The 18322-nt window shown below is 33.8% G+C and overlaps 1 protein-coding gene across 2 annotated transcripts in view; it reads right to left on the bottom strand.

The window, feature by feature from the left end:
* Positions 1-18322, bottom strand: part of ALCAM (activated leukocyte cell adhesion molecule) — a 191830-nt gene that overhangs the window by 43017 nt on the left and 130491 nt on the right. For both annotated transcript variants that reach the window (XM_004460199.4, XM_004460200.3), the window contains exons 2-3: positions 6554-6654; positions 3721-3940 (exon numbers count right to left, since the gene is read on the bottom strand). In XM_004460199.4, the coding sequence (XP_004460256.1) occupies positions 3721-3940; positions 6554-6654 (321 nt within the window). The remainder of the gene's footprint in view (positions 1-3720; positions 3941-6553; positions 6655-18322) is intronic.

Here is an 18322-nt window from a genome sequence, read left to right on the forward strand (position 1 = left end):
TAATTTAGTTAAGGGCACAAATTTAAGCCAAATTTTGCTTCTGCTAATGACTAAATTTATTTAAAATCACTTCAACTGAACATTTATTAAATGGTAAACTATGCCTTAGTTAATTATCTTTTTCTTTGCTGACTTGGTTGTCTTAATTGAAGGAGCTAGGAGCTCTAGTATCACATAGCCATTCTGTAGTACACTACAGTAGTTTAAAATTATTGAATAGGAGGACTAAAATATCTTGTAATGTTCACTGTGTGAAAGTACTTTACAGTGTTTGTGGTGCACATGTGTGTGTGTTTTTGTGTGTTGAAAGGGTGGGATTGGGTGGCGACACTGGACGTCATTCCTTAGCAGAACATGGTGTGTCTCTGTCAATAGCTATAGTAATGGCATATAATGCTAAGACTTAAATGACTTTTTTTTAACCAAATAGAATGTAGGCTTTCAGTAGTATCCTCTGAGATCTTATCACATATAATTAAAGCTAAGTTAAATTTAACATTTAGTATAACATGAAACATTTCATAAGATAGCAGCCTTACTTTTCACTCTTCTTTTTGTTTTATATTATCTGGAGATATAATACTGGAGACTTTTATGCCAAAGAAGAAAGAAATTGTGGTAAAGGAATGGGGAGTGGTTATAGGAAGAAATATAGTAAAATAGATACATCTTTTTGCTTTATCACCCAGGCTATTAGTTAGCTAGTGAATACTTTGTTAGTTAATAGTGAGTACTACTCATGATTAGCCTGGCTATGGCTTTCAAATGCTCCAGAGCTGTAGCCGTCCATTTTATTCCTGACCAAAGTATCATGGTGAATAAAAAATGATACTTTCAACATATTGGATACAGAGAAAGCTAGCTGTAGAAGCAGAGCCTTACCTCCTCAGCCTTCTTCATTCTGCTAACACAGGAGAAAAATCCCCATCTAGTCCAAAGCCCTCAGCTTACTCATGAGGGAAACTTAGCCCCAGATTGGGAAGTGAGTTGTCCAACTCAGAAATAAGCAACAGGTTTAAAAATGCTAGGTATCCTGAAGACCAGTTCAGTGATTTTTCCATATCAGCAGACAGTCTTTTGGCTGTCCAGGGCACCCATGTGACCCCAGAGCCTTTGCACAGTCACCAGAATGAATCTTTAAGAACTTGTAAAGTCTACTCTCACTTCTGACTGGCTTTTTTTAACCTCAAATGTGTACTGAATGAATTTGATATTGTTCAATTCCAACACATGAAAAAAAAAAACAAAAAAAAAACACAAAAACCTGCATTAGTGATGACAAAGTGTGTCACATATTTGATTCTGGACTGGTTTATGAGCATGATTTCTTGCTTATGAGGTAAAGCCTAAAACTAAACAAACAGACATATATCACAGGCAACAGAGTCATTCAGTTCATTGATGCCTTCAGTTTGAATAAAAACAGTTTGATTTTGCCCAAGAGGATGGTGCTGTGCAGCAGGCTGGTCTGTGATTGGCTCACATTAACCATACTCAGTTTTGTGGTACACAGTGCATGTTGCTAGGTGATTCAACAGGGAAACAGAGGGCTGATTGAGGAGACCAGTAACTCTTAAGTGACTGCAATATATACATGCAGAGAATAAAAGCCTCCTTGTTACAGTCGCTGTTTGCTTCACAGAAAGTTACCCAAAGTAAATTCATTACTTTCTTAAAAAGCAGAGCCCCGATATACTCTTGCAAATACTGTCTTTATCATGAGCTATGCTGTTCATTTTATTACTCTTGGAGGGTCTCACAATTTCTAGTATAAAACACCATTTTCAAGAGTATGTAACTTGCCTATTTGAATTCTCTTGGCCCAGAGCCTGGAATGCAAATTCTGTTTCTGAGAATCACTTTGTTTTCAACAATATTCAAAAGAGAAGAGGGTAGGGGGTGCGGGTGATGTGCAGGGTGTGAGCTTCTTTTCACAATCATAGAAATCCTCTGTACTACAGAACAATTTGCAAATTTTCAGTTTACTGAATTAGACCAACTGAAATTTTTTTTTCTGATTGAGGTATGGCAATTTGGGGGAGGTAGGGGTGTAAAAAAGGGATATTCAGTAAAGCATTGCAAATGATTCTTCTAAATGGAAGAACCTGGATATTTTTCAACTTCCCTGCATATAATCTTGACATTCTGTAATTTTAACCATAAAAAAGAAACCTGTCATTGACAAATTAATACACATTGGACAAATTAATAACCATTGGAGAATGTCCCGAAGTCTCTGAATCTATTGTGGTACATTCTTGATTTTAGGCTATGTTTATGACATCATGACCTATGATCAAGATTTTTTGGTTGCTCTCTTTAGAGTGTCCTGAGTGGTGCACCATTCTTCTTCCTTTAAAACCTCTAGGTGAAATAAAAGAAAGAAAAAAATACTTGGACTGTATATTGGCAAATACAAGATGCAGATATCTGGGAGGTGTTTAATGGAAAGGGACTTTATTTGATTCATAAAATGATAGGGAAGCATGGATGGTTTCTAGACAGGGCTTTCCAAATCGAAAATCAACTGCAACATGTAATATGCTTTTACAAGATTCCTCTGGAGAACAAAGGTTTCTTTTGATAGTATAAGCTCTCTTTGAACTTGCATCATGAGTCCATAGGTGCTTTGAAGTCCATATAAATACTTAAGGAAAAGTCCTACTTAGTTGCATAGGCTTTTTTTTATAAGAGAAACTGGAATAATCCATGGTTACCTGCTGAATTTGGAAGGCCCTCTGGGTTTCTTTCTTCCCTATTTATTTTAATAATTTCTAGGTGCTGCCAAGTTATCATAAAGCAGAGTGAAAAAAGTTACAAAGTGAAAGCTTCTTCCCTAATTAAAAAAGACTGGCACTCTGAAACTTATGAGATCAATTTTTCCTCCTATAATTTCTAAAATTGTATGGTGTAACTGAGGTGGGACTTTTTATTTGAATTTTAAAAGATAAAATGCTTTAATTAGAACATCTCAAATGATTCATTTGCATAATTATTTGCACAGCAACATCAACTACATATTATCATTAGGTAAGTAACTTTTCCATGTTGACTACAGTACTTACTCCAACTTTTCTACAATTCTTTCCTCCCTCAACCTTACTCTACTTTTTCCCCTGGGTATATCCCATATTCTCATCCTTCAAAGTGTAGTGAACTTCGCTATTTTAGGGAAATTTTCCAAACCAACTGAACACTCTAAAGAACTAAATTTAGTAAGTATTAAATGTCAGGATATGCATGTGTCTACTTATTTATTAAAACTGAAAGTTTACATCTCTAACTGATAAGATAGTTTGGATTTGCCTATATGCGATTTTTTAAAAATATCAAGAATGGCAATTTCATATGGCTTAACCTAATATGTAGGTATGTATAATTGTATTTCTATGCCATTTATCTATGTAAACATCGCAGAACATTTATTTGTGCATATCTGTGTAAACATCACGAGCCAATTATCACTTAGTAGTCTTCTTATCATAGGAAATTTTACCCAACAAAACAAGAGACTGTGTTTAGTTCCTCACTGCAGATCTCCTATTTTGTATTTCAACCTTTTTGCTTTCCTTGCTGACAGTATGCACAAGCAGACTGAAGATCTCTAGAAGTTTTCTTATATAGATGCCTGCTGTGGAGACACTAAAAAGAGTTCTTTCTAAAGAACTCTTCTAGTCCCGGCCATCAATCCCACTTAGCAGGTGTACTGCAACTACTTACTGAACACCTTGACTACTGTAGATGCCTCAAATACGTTGTTCTCAGTTACTAGCATGCATACAAATCTCTTTTCATCGCTGATCCTTGCATTGTTGATAGACAAAGTGTAGTTTTCTGAGAGGCTCAATCTGTCTTTGTATTCTGGTACTTCATCATACTGCACACTTTTCTTTGTAGAGGACCTGAAGGCAATAAATACAGGGGAGCCATCGGGCTTTTCCTAAAAATTAAAAATAACAACACATTTTAAAAAAGAGTATATTCAGATGTTTCAGGATTATATACAGATAACAAGATTTCCTTGGCCTTATACTTATTGTTCAAGAATAATAATTTTGGATACGACACCGGACATTGTAAATCCTCACAGGGCCTACTTGATGGAATAGAGGAGAGTATGGGCCATGATGTGAACCAATGTATATGAGGTGCAGAGGTGCCCAAAGATGTACTTACCAAATCCAATGGATATGTCATGATGATGGGAACGAGTGTTGTTGGGGGGGGGAGAGGGGGGGTGGGGGGGTGGGGTTGAATGGGACCTCACATATATATTTTTAATGTAATATTATTACAAAGTCAATAAAAAATAAAAAAATTAAAAAAAAAAAAATTTTGGATACGAGCCTCACATAAATGTTTGGTTATTGGAAATTATTCTTCCTAAGAGGAAAAGCTGTAAATTCTTTTATAAGTGTTGGTTTACATGAAAATGGAAGAACAGAACCTTGGAACTTGAGCTTATATCTTGTATCTAGAGGAAGGAATTAGTGATTGTTTTGAAACTGACATTGGGTTTGCCTTATATTGAGTATAAAAGAGAAAAAGGGAAAAAAGCTAAAAACAAATGTATAAAGTGATAATCAGATTACCACTACAGCAAGCATGTATTGGGCTGCAAACAATGATTCAGAAATCCTGGGCAAATATCTTTGGCATATTCTGTATTTTGATCCACATACTTTAAATGTCCACACTTTTCCACCAAACTGATATAGCTGACCTCTAGGCATCACATAGTTTAATGAGTCTTCATGGAAGAACAATATTTGCCCTCGTAAAACATCATATCCACTAAGCAATAGAATCAGATTTATCACTAAAATCATTGGTTTTTCTATCTGTGTTATAAAACTTGACCAAAAAAAAGCTTACATATAAAATCTTATAAAGTATAACCTGGTAGATAAAATTATGACAAGAACACTAAGGCATATAGTGTATTTCTTTTTCTGTTCCCACAAAAATTCTTTACATAATAAGCAATTTAACCCGAAATAGGGGCCAATCCCTCTTCTAGTCCACAAGGCCTTTGAGGAAACATGATAAAACATGTTAAAGTGCATCGCAAATCTTAAGATGCTATGGGAACTTAGGTTTTAAAAAAATACTGACTATTAAGTCAAACTTGAGAAGTCTGAAAGTTTTAGTCCATTTACTATCTAAGTACATCAATAATATTCCCATTAAATCTTTTAATTTTATTATAGACTTATAATGCAAATTTTTTCTGTAAATCATCCCTTCATTAAGGAAATATTACCTTAAGTTTTAGTATTCATTCACTTATGCAATAAATAATATTTATTAATTTGACCCCTTAACTATATGCCAGGCACTAACTTTGGGCTTTCCATGCATTTATTTTTAATACTGGTAACGATCTTGTAAATTAGAGTTATCCAATTAAGCCCATTTATAGCTTAGATCATGGAGACAGAGCTTGGTTAAGTAACTTGCCCAAGTTTCCAGCTAGTAGGTTGATATTTGAACTCAGCAGCCTGGCTTCATTAAGATTACAGTATACAGTTCTAGATAGCCTTTGGATACCTCTTCTCCAGGTACTGTGGGAAATGCTGGCAAAGAGGCAGCAAAGGTGGGATTGGAAAGAGTGCACAAAAGGGCTGTGATTTCCATTCACAAGGAGCTTACAGTGTGGTAGGGGAGAAACTAGCTCAACATTTCTCAATGTTTGCTTCCTTTTACTTTTTCCGAAATTCTCACGTGTCGTACAGGAGTTCTATTCAATTGAGCATTATTTCTGCAAATCAAGACTGTTTTTAAAGCACATGGCATCTCAGATGTATCTCAACAGTTTATAGGCTGAAGGTTTCTTGCTTGACTAACAGTTTGAAAATTGACATAATCGTTTGGTTTCTGTTACCATTGTGCTAATTTAATTTAGGTGAAAATTACTCCCTGGATTATAGTTAGAATTTTCCATGATCACATAAGTTTTATCCCATTAATTTTTGGAGCAAAGTTGGTTCAAGAGATGAGTTATATGGTAGTTTCCAATACTTCGAATTTTGGGGGTGATAATTGACCTAGCTCTCCTAGATCTTAGTTTCAAACTTCTACTTCTGTAAGGAAGCCAGCAATAGTTCAGAATTACTGATCATGAGCTAGATAACAAAAGATGACTAATTCTCAATGAGTAGCTGGGTGCCCTGGTATATCTTGGTTTTGTAATAGCCACATCAAGCAGAACTTGAGTATGTGGAGAAAGATTGCCATTCTTCACTAAGCTTAGTCCTGTACCCTACTGCTTTTAGTCTAGAACTTTGAGTATTCTCTGCCTCTCACACTTAATGATAAGTGTTTCCCACTAATGCAAGCTAAGAATTACATGTATATTGGCTTTATTTTAAAACAGCATTTGCTATTTTAGACTTGGAAATTATTCTTTGGCATATTTAACAGATTAATTCTACCTTTCTACATTTTTGTACCTGCGGTTGAAAATTGCCATTACGTTAATATGAAACTCACAAGTGATTTAATTTTAAAAAACTGGAGACAATTAACTACATTCAAGGCAGGTCACACTTACATATTTCCATTTGCCAAACATGAGGTTCTGAGGTATATCGAGTCGGCAAGGCATGATAATGGTATCTCCATAAGCTGAATTTACAGTGTACCATCCAAGGCCTTTAGAGAAGAGGGGAAAAAAAAGAGAAAGATGATTTTAAGTATTTTCTTGAAGCAACAAAGTAAGTAAGTTTAGTTCAAGATGTATGTCTTAATGAAGTTTCTCTATTATAATGCTCTTTATTTTAAATTACGTATAAGTTCAAGACTACTTAAAAATTAACAGCAACTAAGCCTTTGAATGTTATACAATTCAAATGTATAGACCTTAATTTTACCAAGGAATAGAAAGTAACACATTGAATCTGCAGGTGGGTTGTCTCTTTTGTTTTATTTCATAGAAATGTGGGACCATAAAAAGATTAACAAGTCTAAAATTCTTGGACCTAACTTTAAATATTTTTGTGTTTTCATTCGAAAATATTGTCAATTTTATCTTCTGGAAAATCCCAAATCCTATTAAAAACCAAAAATTAATATACATAAGACTGTCACTGAATTTTGTTTATAAGGGGAAGAAATGAATATGAAAATGACTTATTTTATAGTAGTATGAATTCAAATACCAGTTTTAAATTTAATATAGTATAAAATATCATGATAAGAATTTCTGGTATGAAAATTCTGTTACAGTATTGTTTACAAAGTTATTATCCCTCATTTCTGAGAGACAATCTAATAAATCACAATTTGTTACCATGGTATAGAAAACTAGGCTGGTCTTGTGTAATTTTTTCATCTAAAAAAATGTAAAATATAAATAATTTAATTATGGGAAAAAGTCTTCCATTCATACATAACATAATATTCAAATCTGTATGTTTCATAACATTTTTTTAAAAAACAGGTATTTCAACTGGCAAGAGTATTTAGGAAACATTTTAGATATTTTTATACCATATTTTGTCTATAAAGATCTTATACATTTAATACTAAAAAGATGATGTATCTCTTAAAATATGTCATACTTGGATACAGTGTAAAGGGACTGTTTTAACAGTAGGAAAAACAATTTTTTAAATGATACATTGTCCACCAGGTGGTGATAACGTGCAAAACTAGGACAATCTGCAAACTACAAATAAAACCATTTTATGACTTTCTGAACAAACAGAGCAGGATGGATACCAACATTATATCCATGGATCACGATGTATAAAATATTTCATATAGAGAAAAAATTATTACTCAAGTAAAAAAGCTACTAAAAATTTCTATTTTAAAATTCTTTCAATTTTGGAGGCTACTTTCCCTCTAAGCAATTTAGCCCCAGTAAACAAAAACATTGCAAACAAACAAAAACCAACTTTCATGTACATATGAATCACAACAGTTAGAATTTTCAGCATTTTTAACATTGTAAAAATACAGCATAGAAAGTACAAGCCATGAGAATGCAATTTCACTTGCCAGTTGAGAAAGGTTTCCTAATATTGCTTATTGTATGACGGTCAGTGTCATAATTAAAAATTAATTACCTCAATAATTTTTTAATTGTTTCCTGTCCCCCAAATAGTATCTTTAATCCCTTTTTACTTCAGACCATAGAAAAGCATTATGACTATAAATGAAGAAATAATCTCTTCAGTCTTGTTAAAATAAAAGTTGTGGGTGCTTAGAAATGTGGTTTCAGACATGCAAATGAAAGTTAAGAAATTGCTTCATTTCACAATACAGCATTTACGTCTATGATAATTGTTTTTTTTTTTTTTTTTTGTAAGGAGGTATTGGGGATTGAATTCAGGACCTCGTGCATGGGAAGCAGGTGCTCAACCACCAAGCTACGAAAATTTAACTCCTAAATGTGGAATTTCTACATGTTTTTTAAGATCTGTTCAGGCACCACACACAGATGCACGTCTACCAAGCCAAGGAATCCATTTTGTGATTTAATATCTTATTCTTCAACAGTTTTTAGCAAGGTCCGTACTGTATAAAAAACTCTAGGATGTCCTGGATCTGTACCTTAAATTATGTCCAGAAATGCATTTCTATTTGTCTCCTATCATCATACAAGCACACCTTCCTTTGAAAACTGATGGCCTTTCCGTGGTCAGTCAAGGTGAAAACAATTTACAGAGTTTAGATACCAAGGAGGTGAATGATTTGCCAAGCACAGGGAAATAAGAAAATTCTCCAAAAATGTAATGCTCTGCTCTTTCTCACTGATCACTTTTCTTTTCTCTTTCCTATAGAAAATTTTAAAAGAAGTTTTAGATTAAAGAAATGTTACATTGAAAATATAGGGGATTCCCATATACCCTGCCCTTCCCCACTCTCACATTTTCTGCTATTAATAACATCTTTCTTTTAATGACAGCTCAAAATTAAAAATCAGCAAGGACAATATAGACAGGACTCTGAAGAGCAAAAGCATGGAAGAATTAAGATATAGTAACAAGAATGAGGGCAGCAGGTCAAAGGCCAACAGTTACAGACATAAGCACTAGTCCACACACCTAGGGCAGAATGAGTGAAATTAGGCGCCACAATCATATTAGTTTTTAATCAGTTTTCAAGTTTGTTAAAATCATCAGCTTTCCTCCTATGGTAGGAGTATACTGAGTCCCAGGTTCATCTGATTGAAAGTCTTGGGCCTGTGGAAGAGCTAAAATCTTTAAACCCCTGAGCATAAAGTGGCTACAAAGGCCACTGTGATTTGGTGATGAATTAGCGTTCCAATTTCTAAATCTTTGAGATGAAGTGCCAGCAAGACCCAAAGTACCTGTCAACACAAATGATTCTGTTTACACCTTTTATAGAAGAAAGCTTTTAATCTTTGACTTGCCAAGTCTGAATTGAATTTAGCTTACTGGAATGCCCCTGTGATTTTCTCCTTGTAATATAAACTGGTTAAATTATTCGTGATTTTGCAGCCTAGAGATTATTGGGCGCTATTGTCAATACAGAATGCCTATCATAGCCTTCCTTGAATAGGCTAGGGGTAGAATATAAAAGAAGTATGCCTGTGTGCACCAGTGTGTGCATGGGCCAGCTCCACACGGGTCAAGGAGGCCCGGGGTTTGAACCGCGGACCTCCCATGTGGTAGGCAGACGCCCTAACCACTGGGCCAAGTCCGCTTCCTATATTATTTCTATGTGCACATGCATATGCCATACAGACACTCAAACTGGGCCAGAAACCTTATGTATTAAATGTGCTCTGTAAATTTTAGGTATTATTGTGAATTATTATTATTATATGTTGCTATCAAAATGCCCTCGTTTACAAAAATACAAAAATGTGTTATACTCAAAAAGCAGCATGTAATTATGCAAGCATTTTTAAATAAAAGGTATTAAAAATATAAAGAAGAATAGCACTAGAAAGGCTACATAGGAGAACTTAGTGAAAATACAATGGGGTGAGCACAGCATAAAAACAATCTCTCAACCAAATAATTCTGACTTATATAATCTCAAGCCTGTGACTGTACAAGTTAGTTGTCATCATGCATTTTGTACACAGAAAACAATTTAAAGAGGCACCAAAAGTGACTGTGGTAAAATTCTGAAGTTAGGCAAATAATTTTTATTTCTAATTGAAATTATTATAATGCAATAATTTTGGTCGTATTTGATGAGAACTATGTTCTCCATATAGACTAATTTTTAAGGACTATCAAGTCCAGTACAATCATTCTTTTTGCATTGCTGATATACAGACATTTGAGCTGGGGTAGCTTAAAATTCAGATTCTGCCAAAACATTTCAAACAGAAGAACAGCGAATAGTATAGAAAAGGGAATGAGAATAGAAAGAGTTTATTTTTACATCCTATAATTTCACATGGTTAATGATCATTTATTGCACTGATACTTTAATAGCATCGTCATCCTTAAAAGGTGCCTGCTGTAGGTATCAGCTGTCATAGAAGTTTTAATCCACGATTACCACTGTTTCAGAGCTTACAAGATAGAATACAGCCATGAAGAGTGTGGAGTGAAACCCAGTTTTATAGGCATTTTACAGATTCATTTGCACAAATGAAATATTTAGGAAGGGGTAGGTAGAAGTGAGAAATTTATTCTCAGAAATTACTTTCATATTTTATGTGACTAATTTTGACAGGTAAATACAGTAGTGTTCCTATTCACTTTATCGCCGAATTAGAATACAAGCAACTCTAATTAAAACATGTAAATATTTTCTAAAATCACTTTATAGCAGGGTTTCTCAATCTCAGCACTAGTGAGCTGAATAAATCTTTATTTGGTAGGCTGTCCTGTGTGTTGCAGGATGTTAGCAGAATCACTAGCCTCTACCCATTAGGTGCCAGTAGCGTTCTGCCCCAATCATGGCAATCAAGTGTCTCCAAAGGTTGCCAAACATCCCCTGGAAGGAAAAATTGCTCTTCCCAAAACACATCCAGCTGAGAACCACTGGTTTAGATCTTCATTGGTTTCTTTAATTCAACAAAACCATGGTTTCCAATAAAGTTATCTTAAGTAAAACAGAATTTTAGTGTGAGACTAAATAATTACTAAATACAACTGAAGAGATGGAGGTAGAAATGATATTTAGTAATACCTGATTATGCTTCTAAAAAAGGTACTATAACGGAAAATGACAAGACTCAAATTTTTTTTCCTCATAGAAATATCATATATTATATTAAATGATATATAGGGGGGATGGTTCCTGAATGAGAATTTGATTCCCAATATGTCTTTTCAGAAATTACAAAAACATTGTTTTTTACAAATCTACTTCAGGCAGCACAATCAAGTACTAATTATACACACTATATAACTTCCTAATTCATACATATCACATGCATTTTTATTTATATGATTTTATGATTCAATGATACAAAGATTTCTTACCTCACAATTCTTTTTATTGTACTGAACGCGAGTTGAAGATTTTTGTCACGGTTGTACCATATATAATAAGATTTGGGTGTGAATGTGTGTGACACAAGAACCTGTAATTCCCAAGTAATTTGGAATAGATGATGGATGAGAGAAGATACCTGATGAAATCCAATGACATTTTAAAAATAGAAAACTAGGTGGTTCCCCCCCCCAGCTTTCTTTTTCTTTGTCAATTTTCCTTTAACAAACTTGGAAGCCAAGTTCAGCCCTTGCTGAACCTGAAGTAGGGAGGTGTTTTTTCAATTCACTTTATGCACTGCCTTCAGCAACTGTCATGCATACATTAGGTACAACTGAGTAATGCTTACAAATAATCAAAATAGTAAATGTTCCTTTCTATTTCTTCCACCAGTTTCTACAGTTCTAAAAATGCGTTATTTTATATTTTGATAAGCAGTTGGGCCACTCTGGAATAATATGTAGAGGGAAAAGTTCCATCTTACTAAATAAAAAAATATTTTTATTACCTGAGTATGTTTTAACATATGTGCTCTTTATTTTACTTCCAAATTTGGTATCTTATAATGCTGTAAATCTTTATTTTTTTGTTAGTTTACAGATCATTTAAATAATCCATAATCAGGAGATATATGTAAACAATGACATTTTTAAAATATAGTATCTGTATTTGTATTACTTGCAGAAAATTGCCTCCTTAATTTATCATTGCCTGGTATCTCATTATATTATAAAATTATGCTCATTATATTCATTATAGTACAAGCATAGAAAGGTCTATGAGGCTGGATAATTTACAATTCCTCACAATTAGTTTAGGTTCTTACCCTTTTCTACTTCAATTTTATCATTCCTTGGGCCCATCAACTCTGGCTAAATACATATATATCTTTTTAAGACCTATCTCAAAAATCATATGTTTGAAGAAATATTTATTGAACACCTACAATATGTAAACTGCAAGGTGTGCTTTGTGTGTGTGTGAATATACAAAAAAAAAATACTGGGTTCCTTGTTATCAAGAACAAGAGTGAATTTGTATGAGCTACTGAATAGGTAAATTAAGTTCTGTGAGAATGCAAAGAAAGGAATCCTAGCAATTAGCCTGAGGTTATTGACAAAGGCTTCTTGGAGGAAATTCCATTTTACTGGATACTAAATTAAGTTTTCTATAGATGGGAAGATAAAAGTTACTGAACCTGCATGTCACAGGCACAGACCAGGGAGAGGCATCTAGTGATACTTGGTTGTCTCTCTTCTGACAAACAGCTATTTTTTTAAATAGTGATTTCTAGAGAGCAGATCCTTGAATACTACTTGGAATATGTTCCAAACTTACTGTATTCCCAATTCATAAGTGTACATTAAATTTTCTAGTAAAAATGCAAAAAAAAAAAGTGAGATCTCTTTCAATTCCCTTTTCATCATTGATACTAGCATTTGGATTCCCATTTGGGTCATTTTAAATTATAAACACAATTTTTATTTAGAAATTATTTTAAACAAACAGAATTGATTTAAGTTGTGGATTTATTTTTGAGAGGTACTTCATGAAATTAGATCAGCAACTGTGCATATCTACAGTACTTGTGCAAATGATATATATATGTACAAAAATAAATAATATAGCATATGTTCACACAATCAATGACCCACTGAAAAGAATGATAGCCAAATACATGTTTTTTTTCTTTATGTATTTTGGTATTTATAATTTTTACCATTCATTATTCATTCTTTCAAGGCTACTGAGTGCCTATTCTGTCCTAAGCACTATTCTAAGACAGTAATGCAACAGGAAAAACAAACAAGTAAACAACAACAAAAAACCCTTTTCTCGAGGGGTATAAATGCTAGTGATATATTTTTTTTTCATGTATTAAAAAGTTTAATTTATTTTTTTAAAAAAGGAAATTATCAGTCTAATTTCTCCACTGTACTGCAAGCTCTTTGAGGGAGGTTATATCTTATTCATTTTGAAATTCTTTGCAGCACTTTAAATGTTGCAGTAGATCAAGCAATAATAATGGGTAAAATTAAAACACTACTGCACTAAATTGAAAGGAAATCTATATGATCAATTTTTTCATATTCTTTTCTCTAAATTTAACATTCCAGTAAACCATATACTATTCTTTAAAATTCTCCAGAGTCCAGCAAGTGGGTCGGGGTGCAACTGTGGAGATTAGAAATCAATACCTTAATATTGCCCAAGAAATGCTATATTTTCCTTAAAAAAACTTTTAATGGAATATACTAGATATGCAAAAAAGTACACAGATCTAGACTTATATTGCAAATGTCACGAAAAGCACTAGACTTAAAAAGATTTCTTTGGCAGCTATCCTCACTGTCTTTTTTTCTAAAGAGTTGAGAGGGATTCCCACATACTTGCCCACAACAGGACCTCTGTGTTACTCAGTCATAATTCCCAATTGATGAGTTTTTGACCAAGCTGTGGGGTCTATGCTAATATGGCCAGCACAGGTCCCTTAATGAGGACAAATTTAAATAAACCACTTCTTACTCTGTGTATGCATGTATGTGGGTGGGGGTGGGGACTGGGATACATTGAAGCCAAAATTAAAAATGACAAGAATATAATATTCTGTATTTTATTTTAAAGTAGCTTTTATAGTCTAAGGAGACTAAATAAGAGTGATGTTTATGCATGTTTTCCTTTATATTATTTATTTTTGCTCATTATAACAATTTAGAAATATTTATGCAATTAATAATTTATGTTAATTGAAGTTCATGAAGTTGACTATTTTCTAATATTGTACTTAACCTAATTATCTAGAAAATGAGGCTGGGTCTTTAAGATGCCTTCTTTCCCAGGTATACAATTAGTCAATACAATTAACATAAGCTGTTAAAATATTATTTTTCTTCTGTTCTTCCCCCCAACTCAGTTTCTTGTATTAGTTCTTTAATTGTCTGTATCCAAATCCTAAGGATTTAATTCAAGAACTAGCTAAGAGGTGGGTAGAAGCTAATATTTTAACTATCTCCAGGTTAAAATAATGTGAAGGAATGATGAATATATTTGTGCTCCATTGCTCTGAACATTTTCTCTGCATCAAAGCTCAAGTTTAACTATTTGGGAGTATCAGCTCTAAATGGAGAAAAACTAAATTTTCTGTGCATTTTAACAAATCAGTTATACTGGAATTATGAATAAAATTCAATTATTTCAGTAAGAAGAATAACTACTATATTCATGAAGACAGTCATAATAAGAAAACAGGCACAATGCTTCACAAAAGACTTTAATTGCATCATCTGAAGTAATGGAAACTTTTAGAATTTAGACTAAAACTAGAGTCTGTCTTCAGAAAGAGGTCATAGTTATTATGGCATTATTAAATTTGTTTTCTGCAAGTGATTTCATGTCAGGAGAACAAAACTACCTCTTGATTTGAGACATTTCAAAACTGTCTTTGATAATGCTTCCAAATCCCAAAACACAAAATTTCTACTAGCTGTAATATTCCTCAAAATGCCTTAGAAAAATATGTCACAAAAATGTGTAGCTGATAAGATCATTGTTGTTTTCACAGAGAGCAGGTTAATAAATTGCACTAACTATACTGCTTTAGCATTTAAAGTAATATCCAACAATATGAGAATTACATACAGACTTGTAGAATTTTGTCTCATAATTGAGGTAGTGGATTAACAGGAAGAGAAATGATTTGTTAGGGCTACTGAACGAGCAGAGTAGTAGACTTTTGCTTCTGTACTAGTTGAGCAATCTTGTCAGTATGTTAGCATCTGCTATATTATATATTGCATACCTAACTTAAAATTAAAAATATTTACATCAATTGAAATAGCTTTTTGCTCTTTTCTTCACAAGAATCCCAATTAGCATTGCCCATGTCTCTTAAGAATACAGATTTGTAAAATCAAACACGGTAAGTAATAAAGGTTAAAGAGCTATTTAATAGGTTTTCCCACATATTCAGTGCAGCTTGCTGGCTGACTTCAGGGACTTGGATTTGTGTAAATTCCATGCTTTTAACTGACAGGTCCCCAGAAGGACTGCACTATAAGTTAAGGCTATAGGAAGAAAGTAAAGGCTTTCTTTGGCATTTCCCCCTTACTTTAAAACTAAACTTAGTTTACCACAACAGCTAGTTTTCTAGCTTGAGGGAGAAAGAGAAATAGCAATATTTACTCAAGATAAACTTCTTAAAAGAGGATAAATCCACAGAAGAGATAAAATTAAAAATTAACACAAACAGATGCATACACATCGGATATCAGCATAATCCATTATTTAAAGGTGAAATCACCTTCCTGCCTTCAGAGATCTTGTACCATTCCAGGACCCGGTGACCATGGAGAGCTATATCCATTGCAGCTGACCTACAACAGGAACTCAATGGAGTAACTCTGAAACACGTTGAACTGAGAGAAACAATACTGTCATCTATTAATATTTTAACAATAACTTCATATATTCCATTATCCCTGACAGTCATTATTCTTAACTGATGAGTGGGAGGAAAAGTGGGAAAAAGAACAAGATAATTTAGAAAGGCAATTAGCAAAAATCAGAAATACAGGAAATAGTGAAAGGTAGTTTTATCATTTCTAAAGATATGATCCTGTGAAATCTGGGCCAAAAATTGCCTTTTCCTTACTTGAAATTTTTCCAAAAATCTTAACTATCTATAAACATCATCTGATAACCCCAGAGGCTAACTGGAACTTGGAAATAAGTCATATTTATGTTGTTAATTTAGGAAATAGTTTAATGTCCTCAGAAGAATTTTGGAAGACTATCAGGGAGAAGGAAGGAAGGGAGGGAGGTAGGGAGGAAGGGAAAGAAAGAAAGAGAGCGAGGAAGGGAAGGGAAGGAAGTCCTTAAAGCAGGAACATGGCAGTTTTATAGATTGTGATTACACTAGAAATTGAGCATGTGGACTATTATTATAACCTACACATGAACACTTTATCTGAAAATTGCCTGAATTCAGTTGGCTTTCCTTGCTTGTTTGATTAAGCGTGCATCAAAACTCATTTGCCTTTGAGTCACCTTCACCTCCTTATTTAAGTAAAACCCATCAATTCACTAAATAAATGCTTCTTTTTCTTTATTTGTCACCCAGGAAAAAAATGTTTGTGGGGTGCGGTAGACACGAATATGCACCCTCACACACCTCCAAATGCAGGGAATATAATTTACCAAAGACCCTAGCTGCTGCAATCTAATATCCATCACCAGGATTGTGCGAAGGACACACTTCCCACTGGCTGTTCCCAGTTAATGACTGAATACAGCAGAAATGCTAAGGCAGACAAGTTTCAGGGAGACAGAGACTCCTCTGAGGATTGACTATGACTCAAGGGCACCTCTGTGGCCTTCCTGAACCTTCCTTAGACTGCATGGCAATCTAGGATGCTTCCACCCAAACGTCTTCTCACACTCTAGGTGAGATTTGCATTGCAGTCTGGCGCTTTACTCAGTACCCAGCTCCCTCCATATTTTTCTCTCACAATGGTGTTTCCCTAATACAACCCCTTGCATGTTTAATCCACCTTGGCACCTGTGTCTCAGACTATCCTGACTATCACTTGGGGGAAATTAGGCAGGTCACAACTATATTAACCCTTCTTGTCCTTAGTAGTGTCAGTTTCTAGAAAATTAGGATTTCTAAATGGATGTACTGAAAAAAAAGCATACTTTCAGCTAATAAGAGGATAAATATTTTTTAAAAACATATTAGAACAATAGTAATAAAGATAATGGACATTTTATAAGGCTTTGGAGCTTACAATAATCTTACTGTTTGCCCTACAAAGTCAAGAGACTAGGCCAATATCACCAAGCCAGTATGTGGTGGAGTTGGAGCTAAAATTAATTTTCAGTTCAAGTCCAATTCTCATCACTATTACATATACAGAAAATGATTGTATGTTCTTATTTCATTTTATTATATCTAATAAGAATATTGTTTGACAATTATTAAAATATTTAAACTTAGATATTAAAAAATTAATTATAGTTTAGAGGCTCTAAAAAGGAAACAAAAAATGAACACCTCTTTTTTATTGGAATATATATAGCAATTGAATATTTATTGTCATGGAATACATTAAATCCTGTCTGTGATAACTCATCTACTTCTCAAAATAAGTAGAAAACTTTCCCAAAAACTAGAGGGTAAGCATCTTATAGACCTGGAACCAAAGGTCTAATGGAGTTTTTTAATGTAGTCAAGGTACTCAATTAGGTAGAGTAACATTATCTATGCATTTTTTACACCCTGTACAGTAGAGGTAACACAGTAAACCCCCAAGAAAAATTTATTGAATGAAATTAATGCCAAGACTTATGATTTCAAAACTTGTGCCTTTTCCTCTCCAACAAAAATACTTTTTACAATTATGACTTTTAAAACTTGATACACATAGTTACTACAACCCATGGAATACATTCTATACTTAGTCTCAGCTAAATTTCCTTTGTTTAGGGGGAGGAAAGGACATAAAAATTTTCAAGGGCAAAGCTTCGGCCTTCATCAGCAAAGGTGACCATTTGCATCCCAGTGTCTAAGTAGCTGATTTCAGTAGGTGCTGGCTTTCCAACAGTCCCAAGACCTCTGATGACCAGTGTCCTGGGTGGCCGTGCTGCAGCCCAGCAATTGCTGCTTTCTAATTATGTTTCTCTATATTCTCAGTCCCACTGAGGTGCTAATATATTCGGTACATCCTTCCATTTAAGACAATGAATTTGATAATTTGTTCATGGTTACTGCTTAGAGAGATAATGACACTCAAAATTCCCTAACTGAATGTTGTAATATCACCTCTTAGGGCTCTGCTATTTTTAACAGCTTTTAAAGACAATAGTGTCGTCAGGTTAAAAAAAGTTCACAGCT

Source organism: Dasypus novemcinctus, chromosome 4 (assembly GCF_030445035.2).
Source record: "Dasypus novemcinctus isolate mDasNov1 chromosome 4, mDasNov1.1.hap2, whole genome shotgun sequence".
NCBI lineage: Eukaryota > Metazoa > Chordata > Mammalia > Cingulata > Dasypodidae > Dasypus > Dasypus novemcinctus.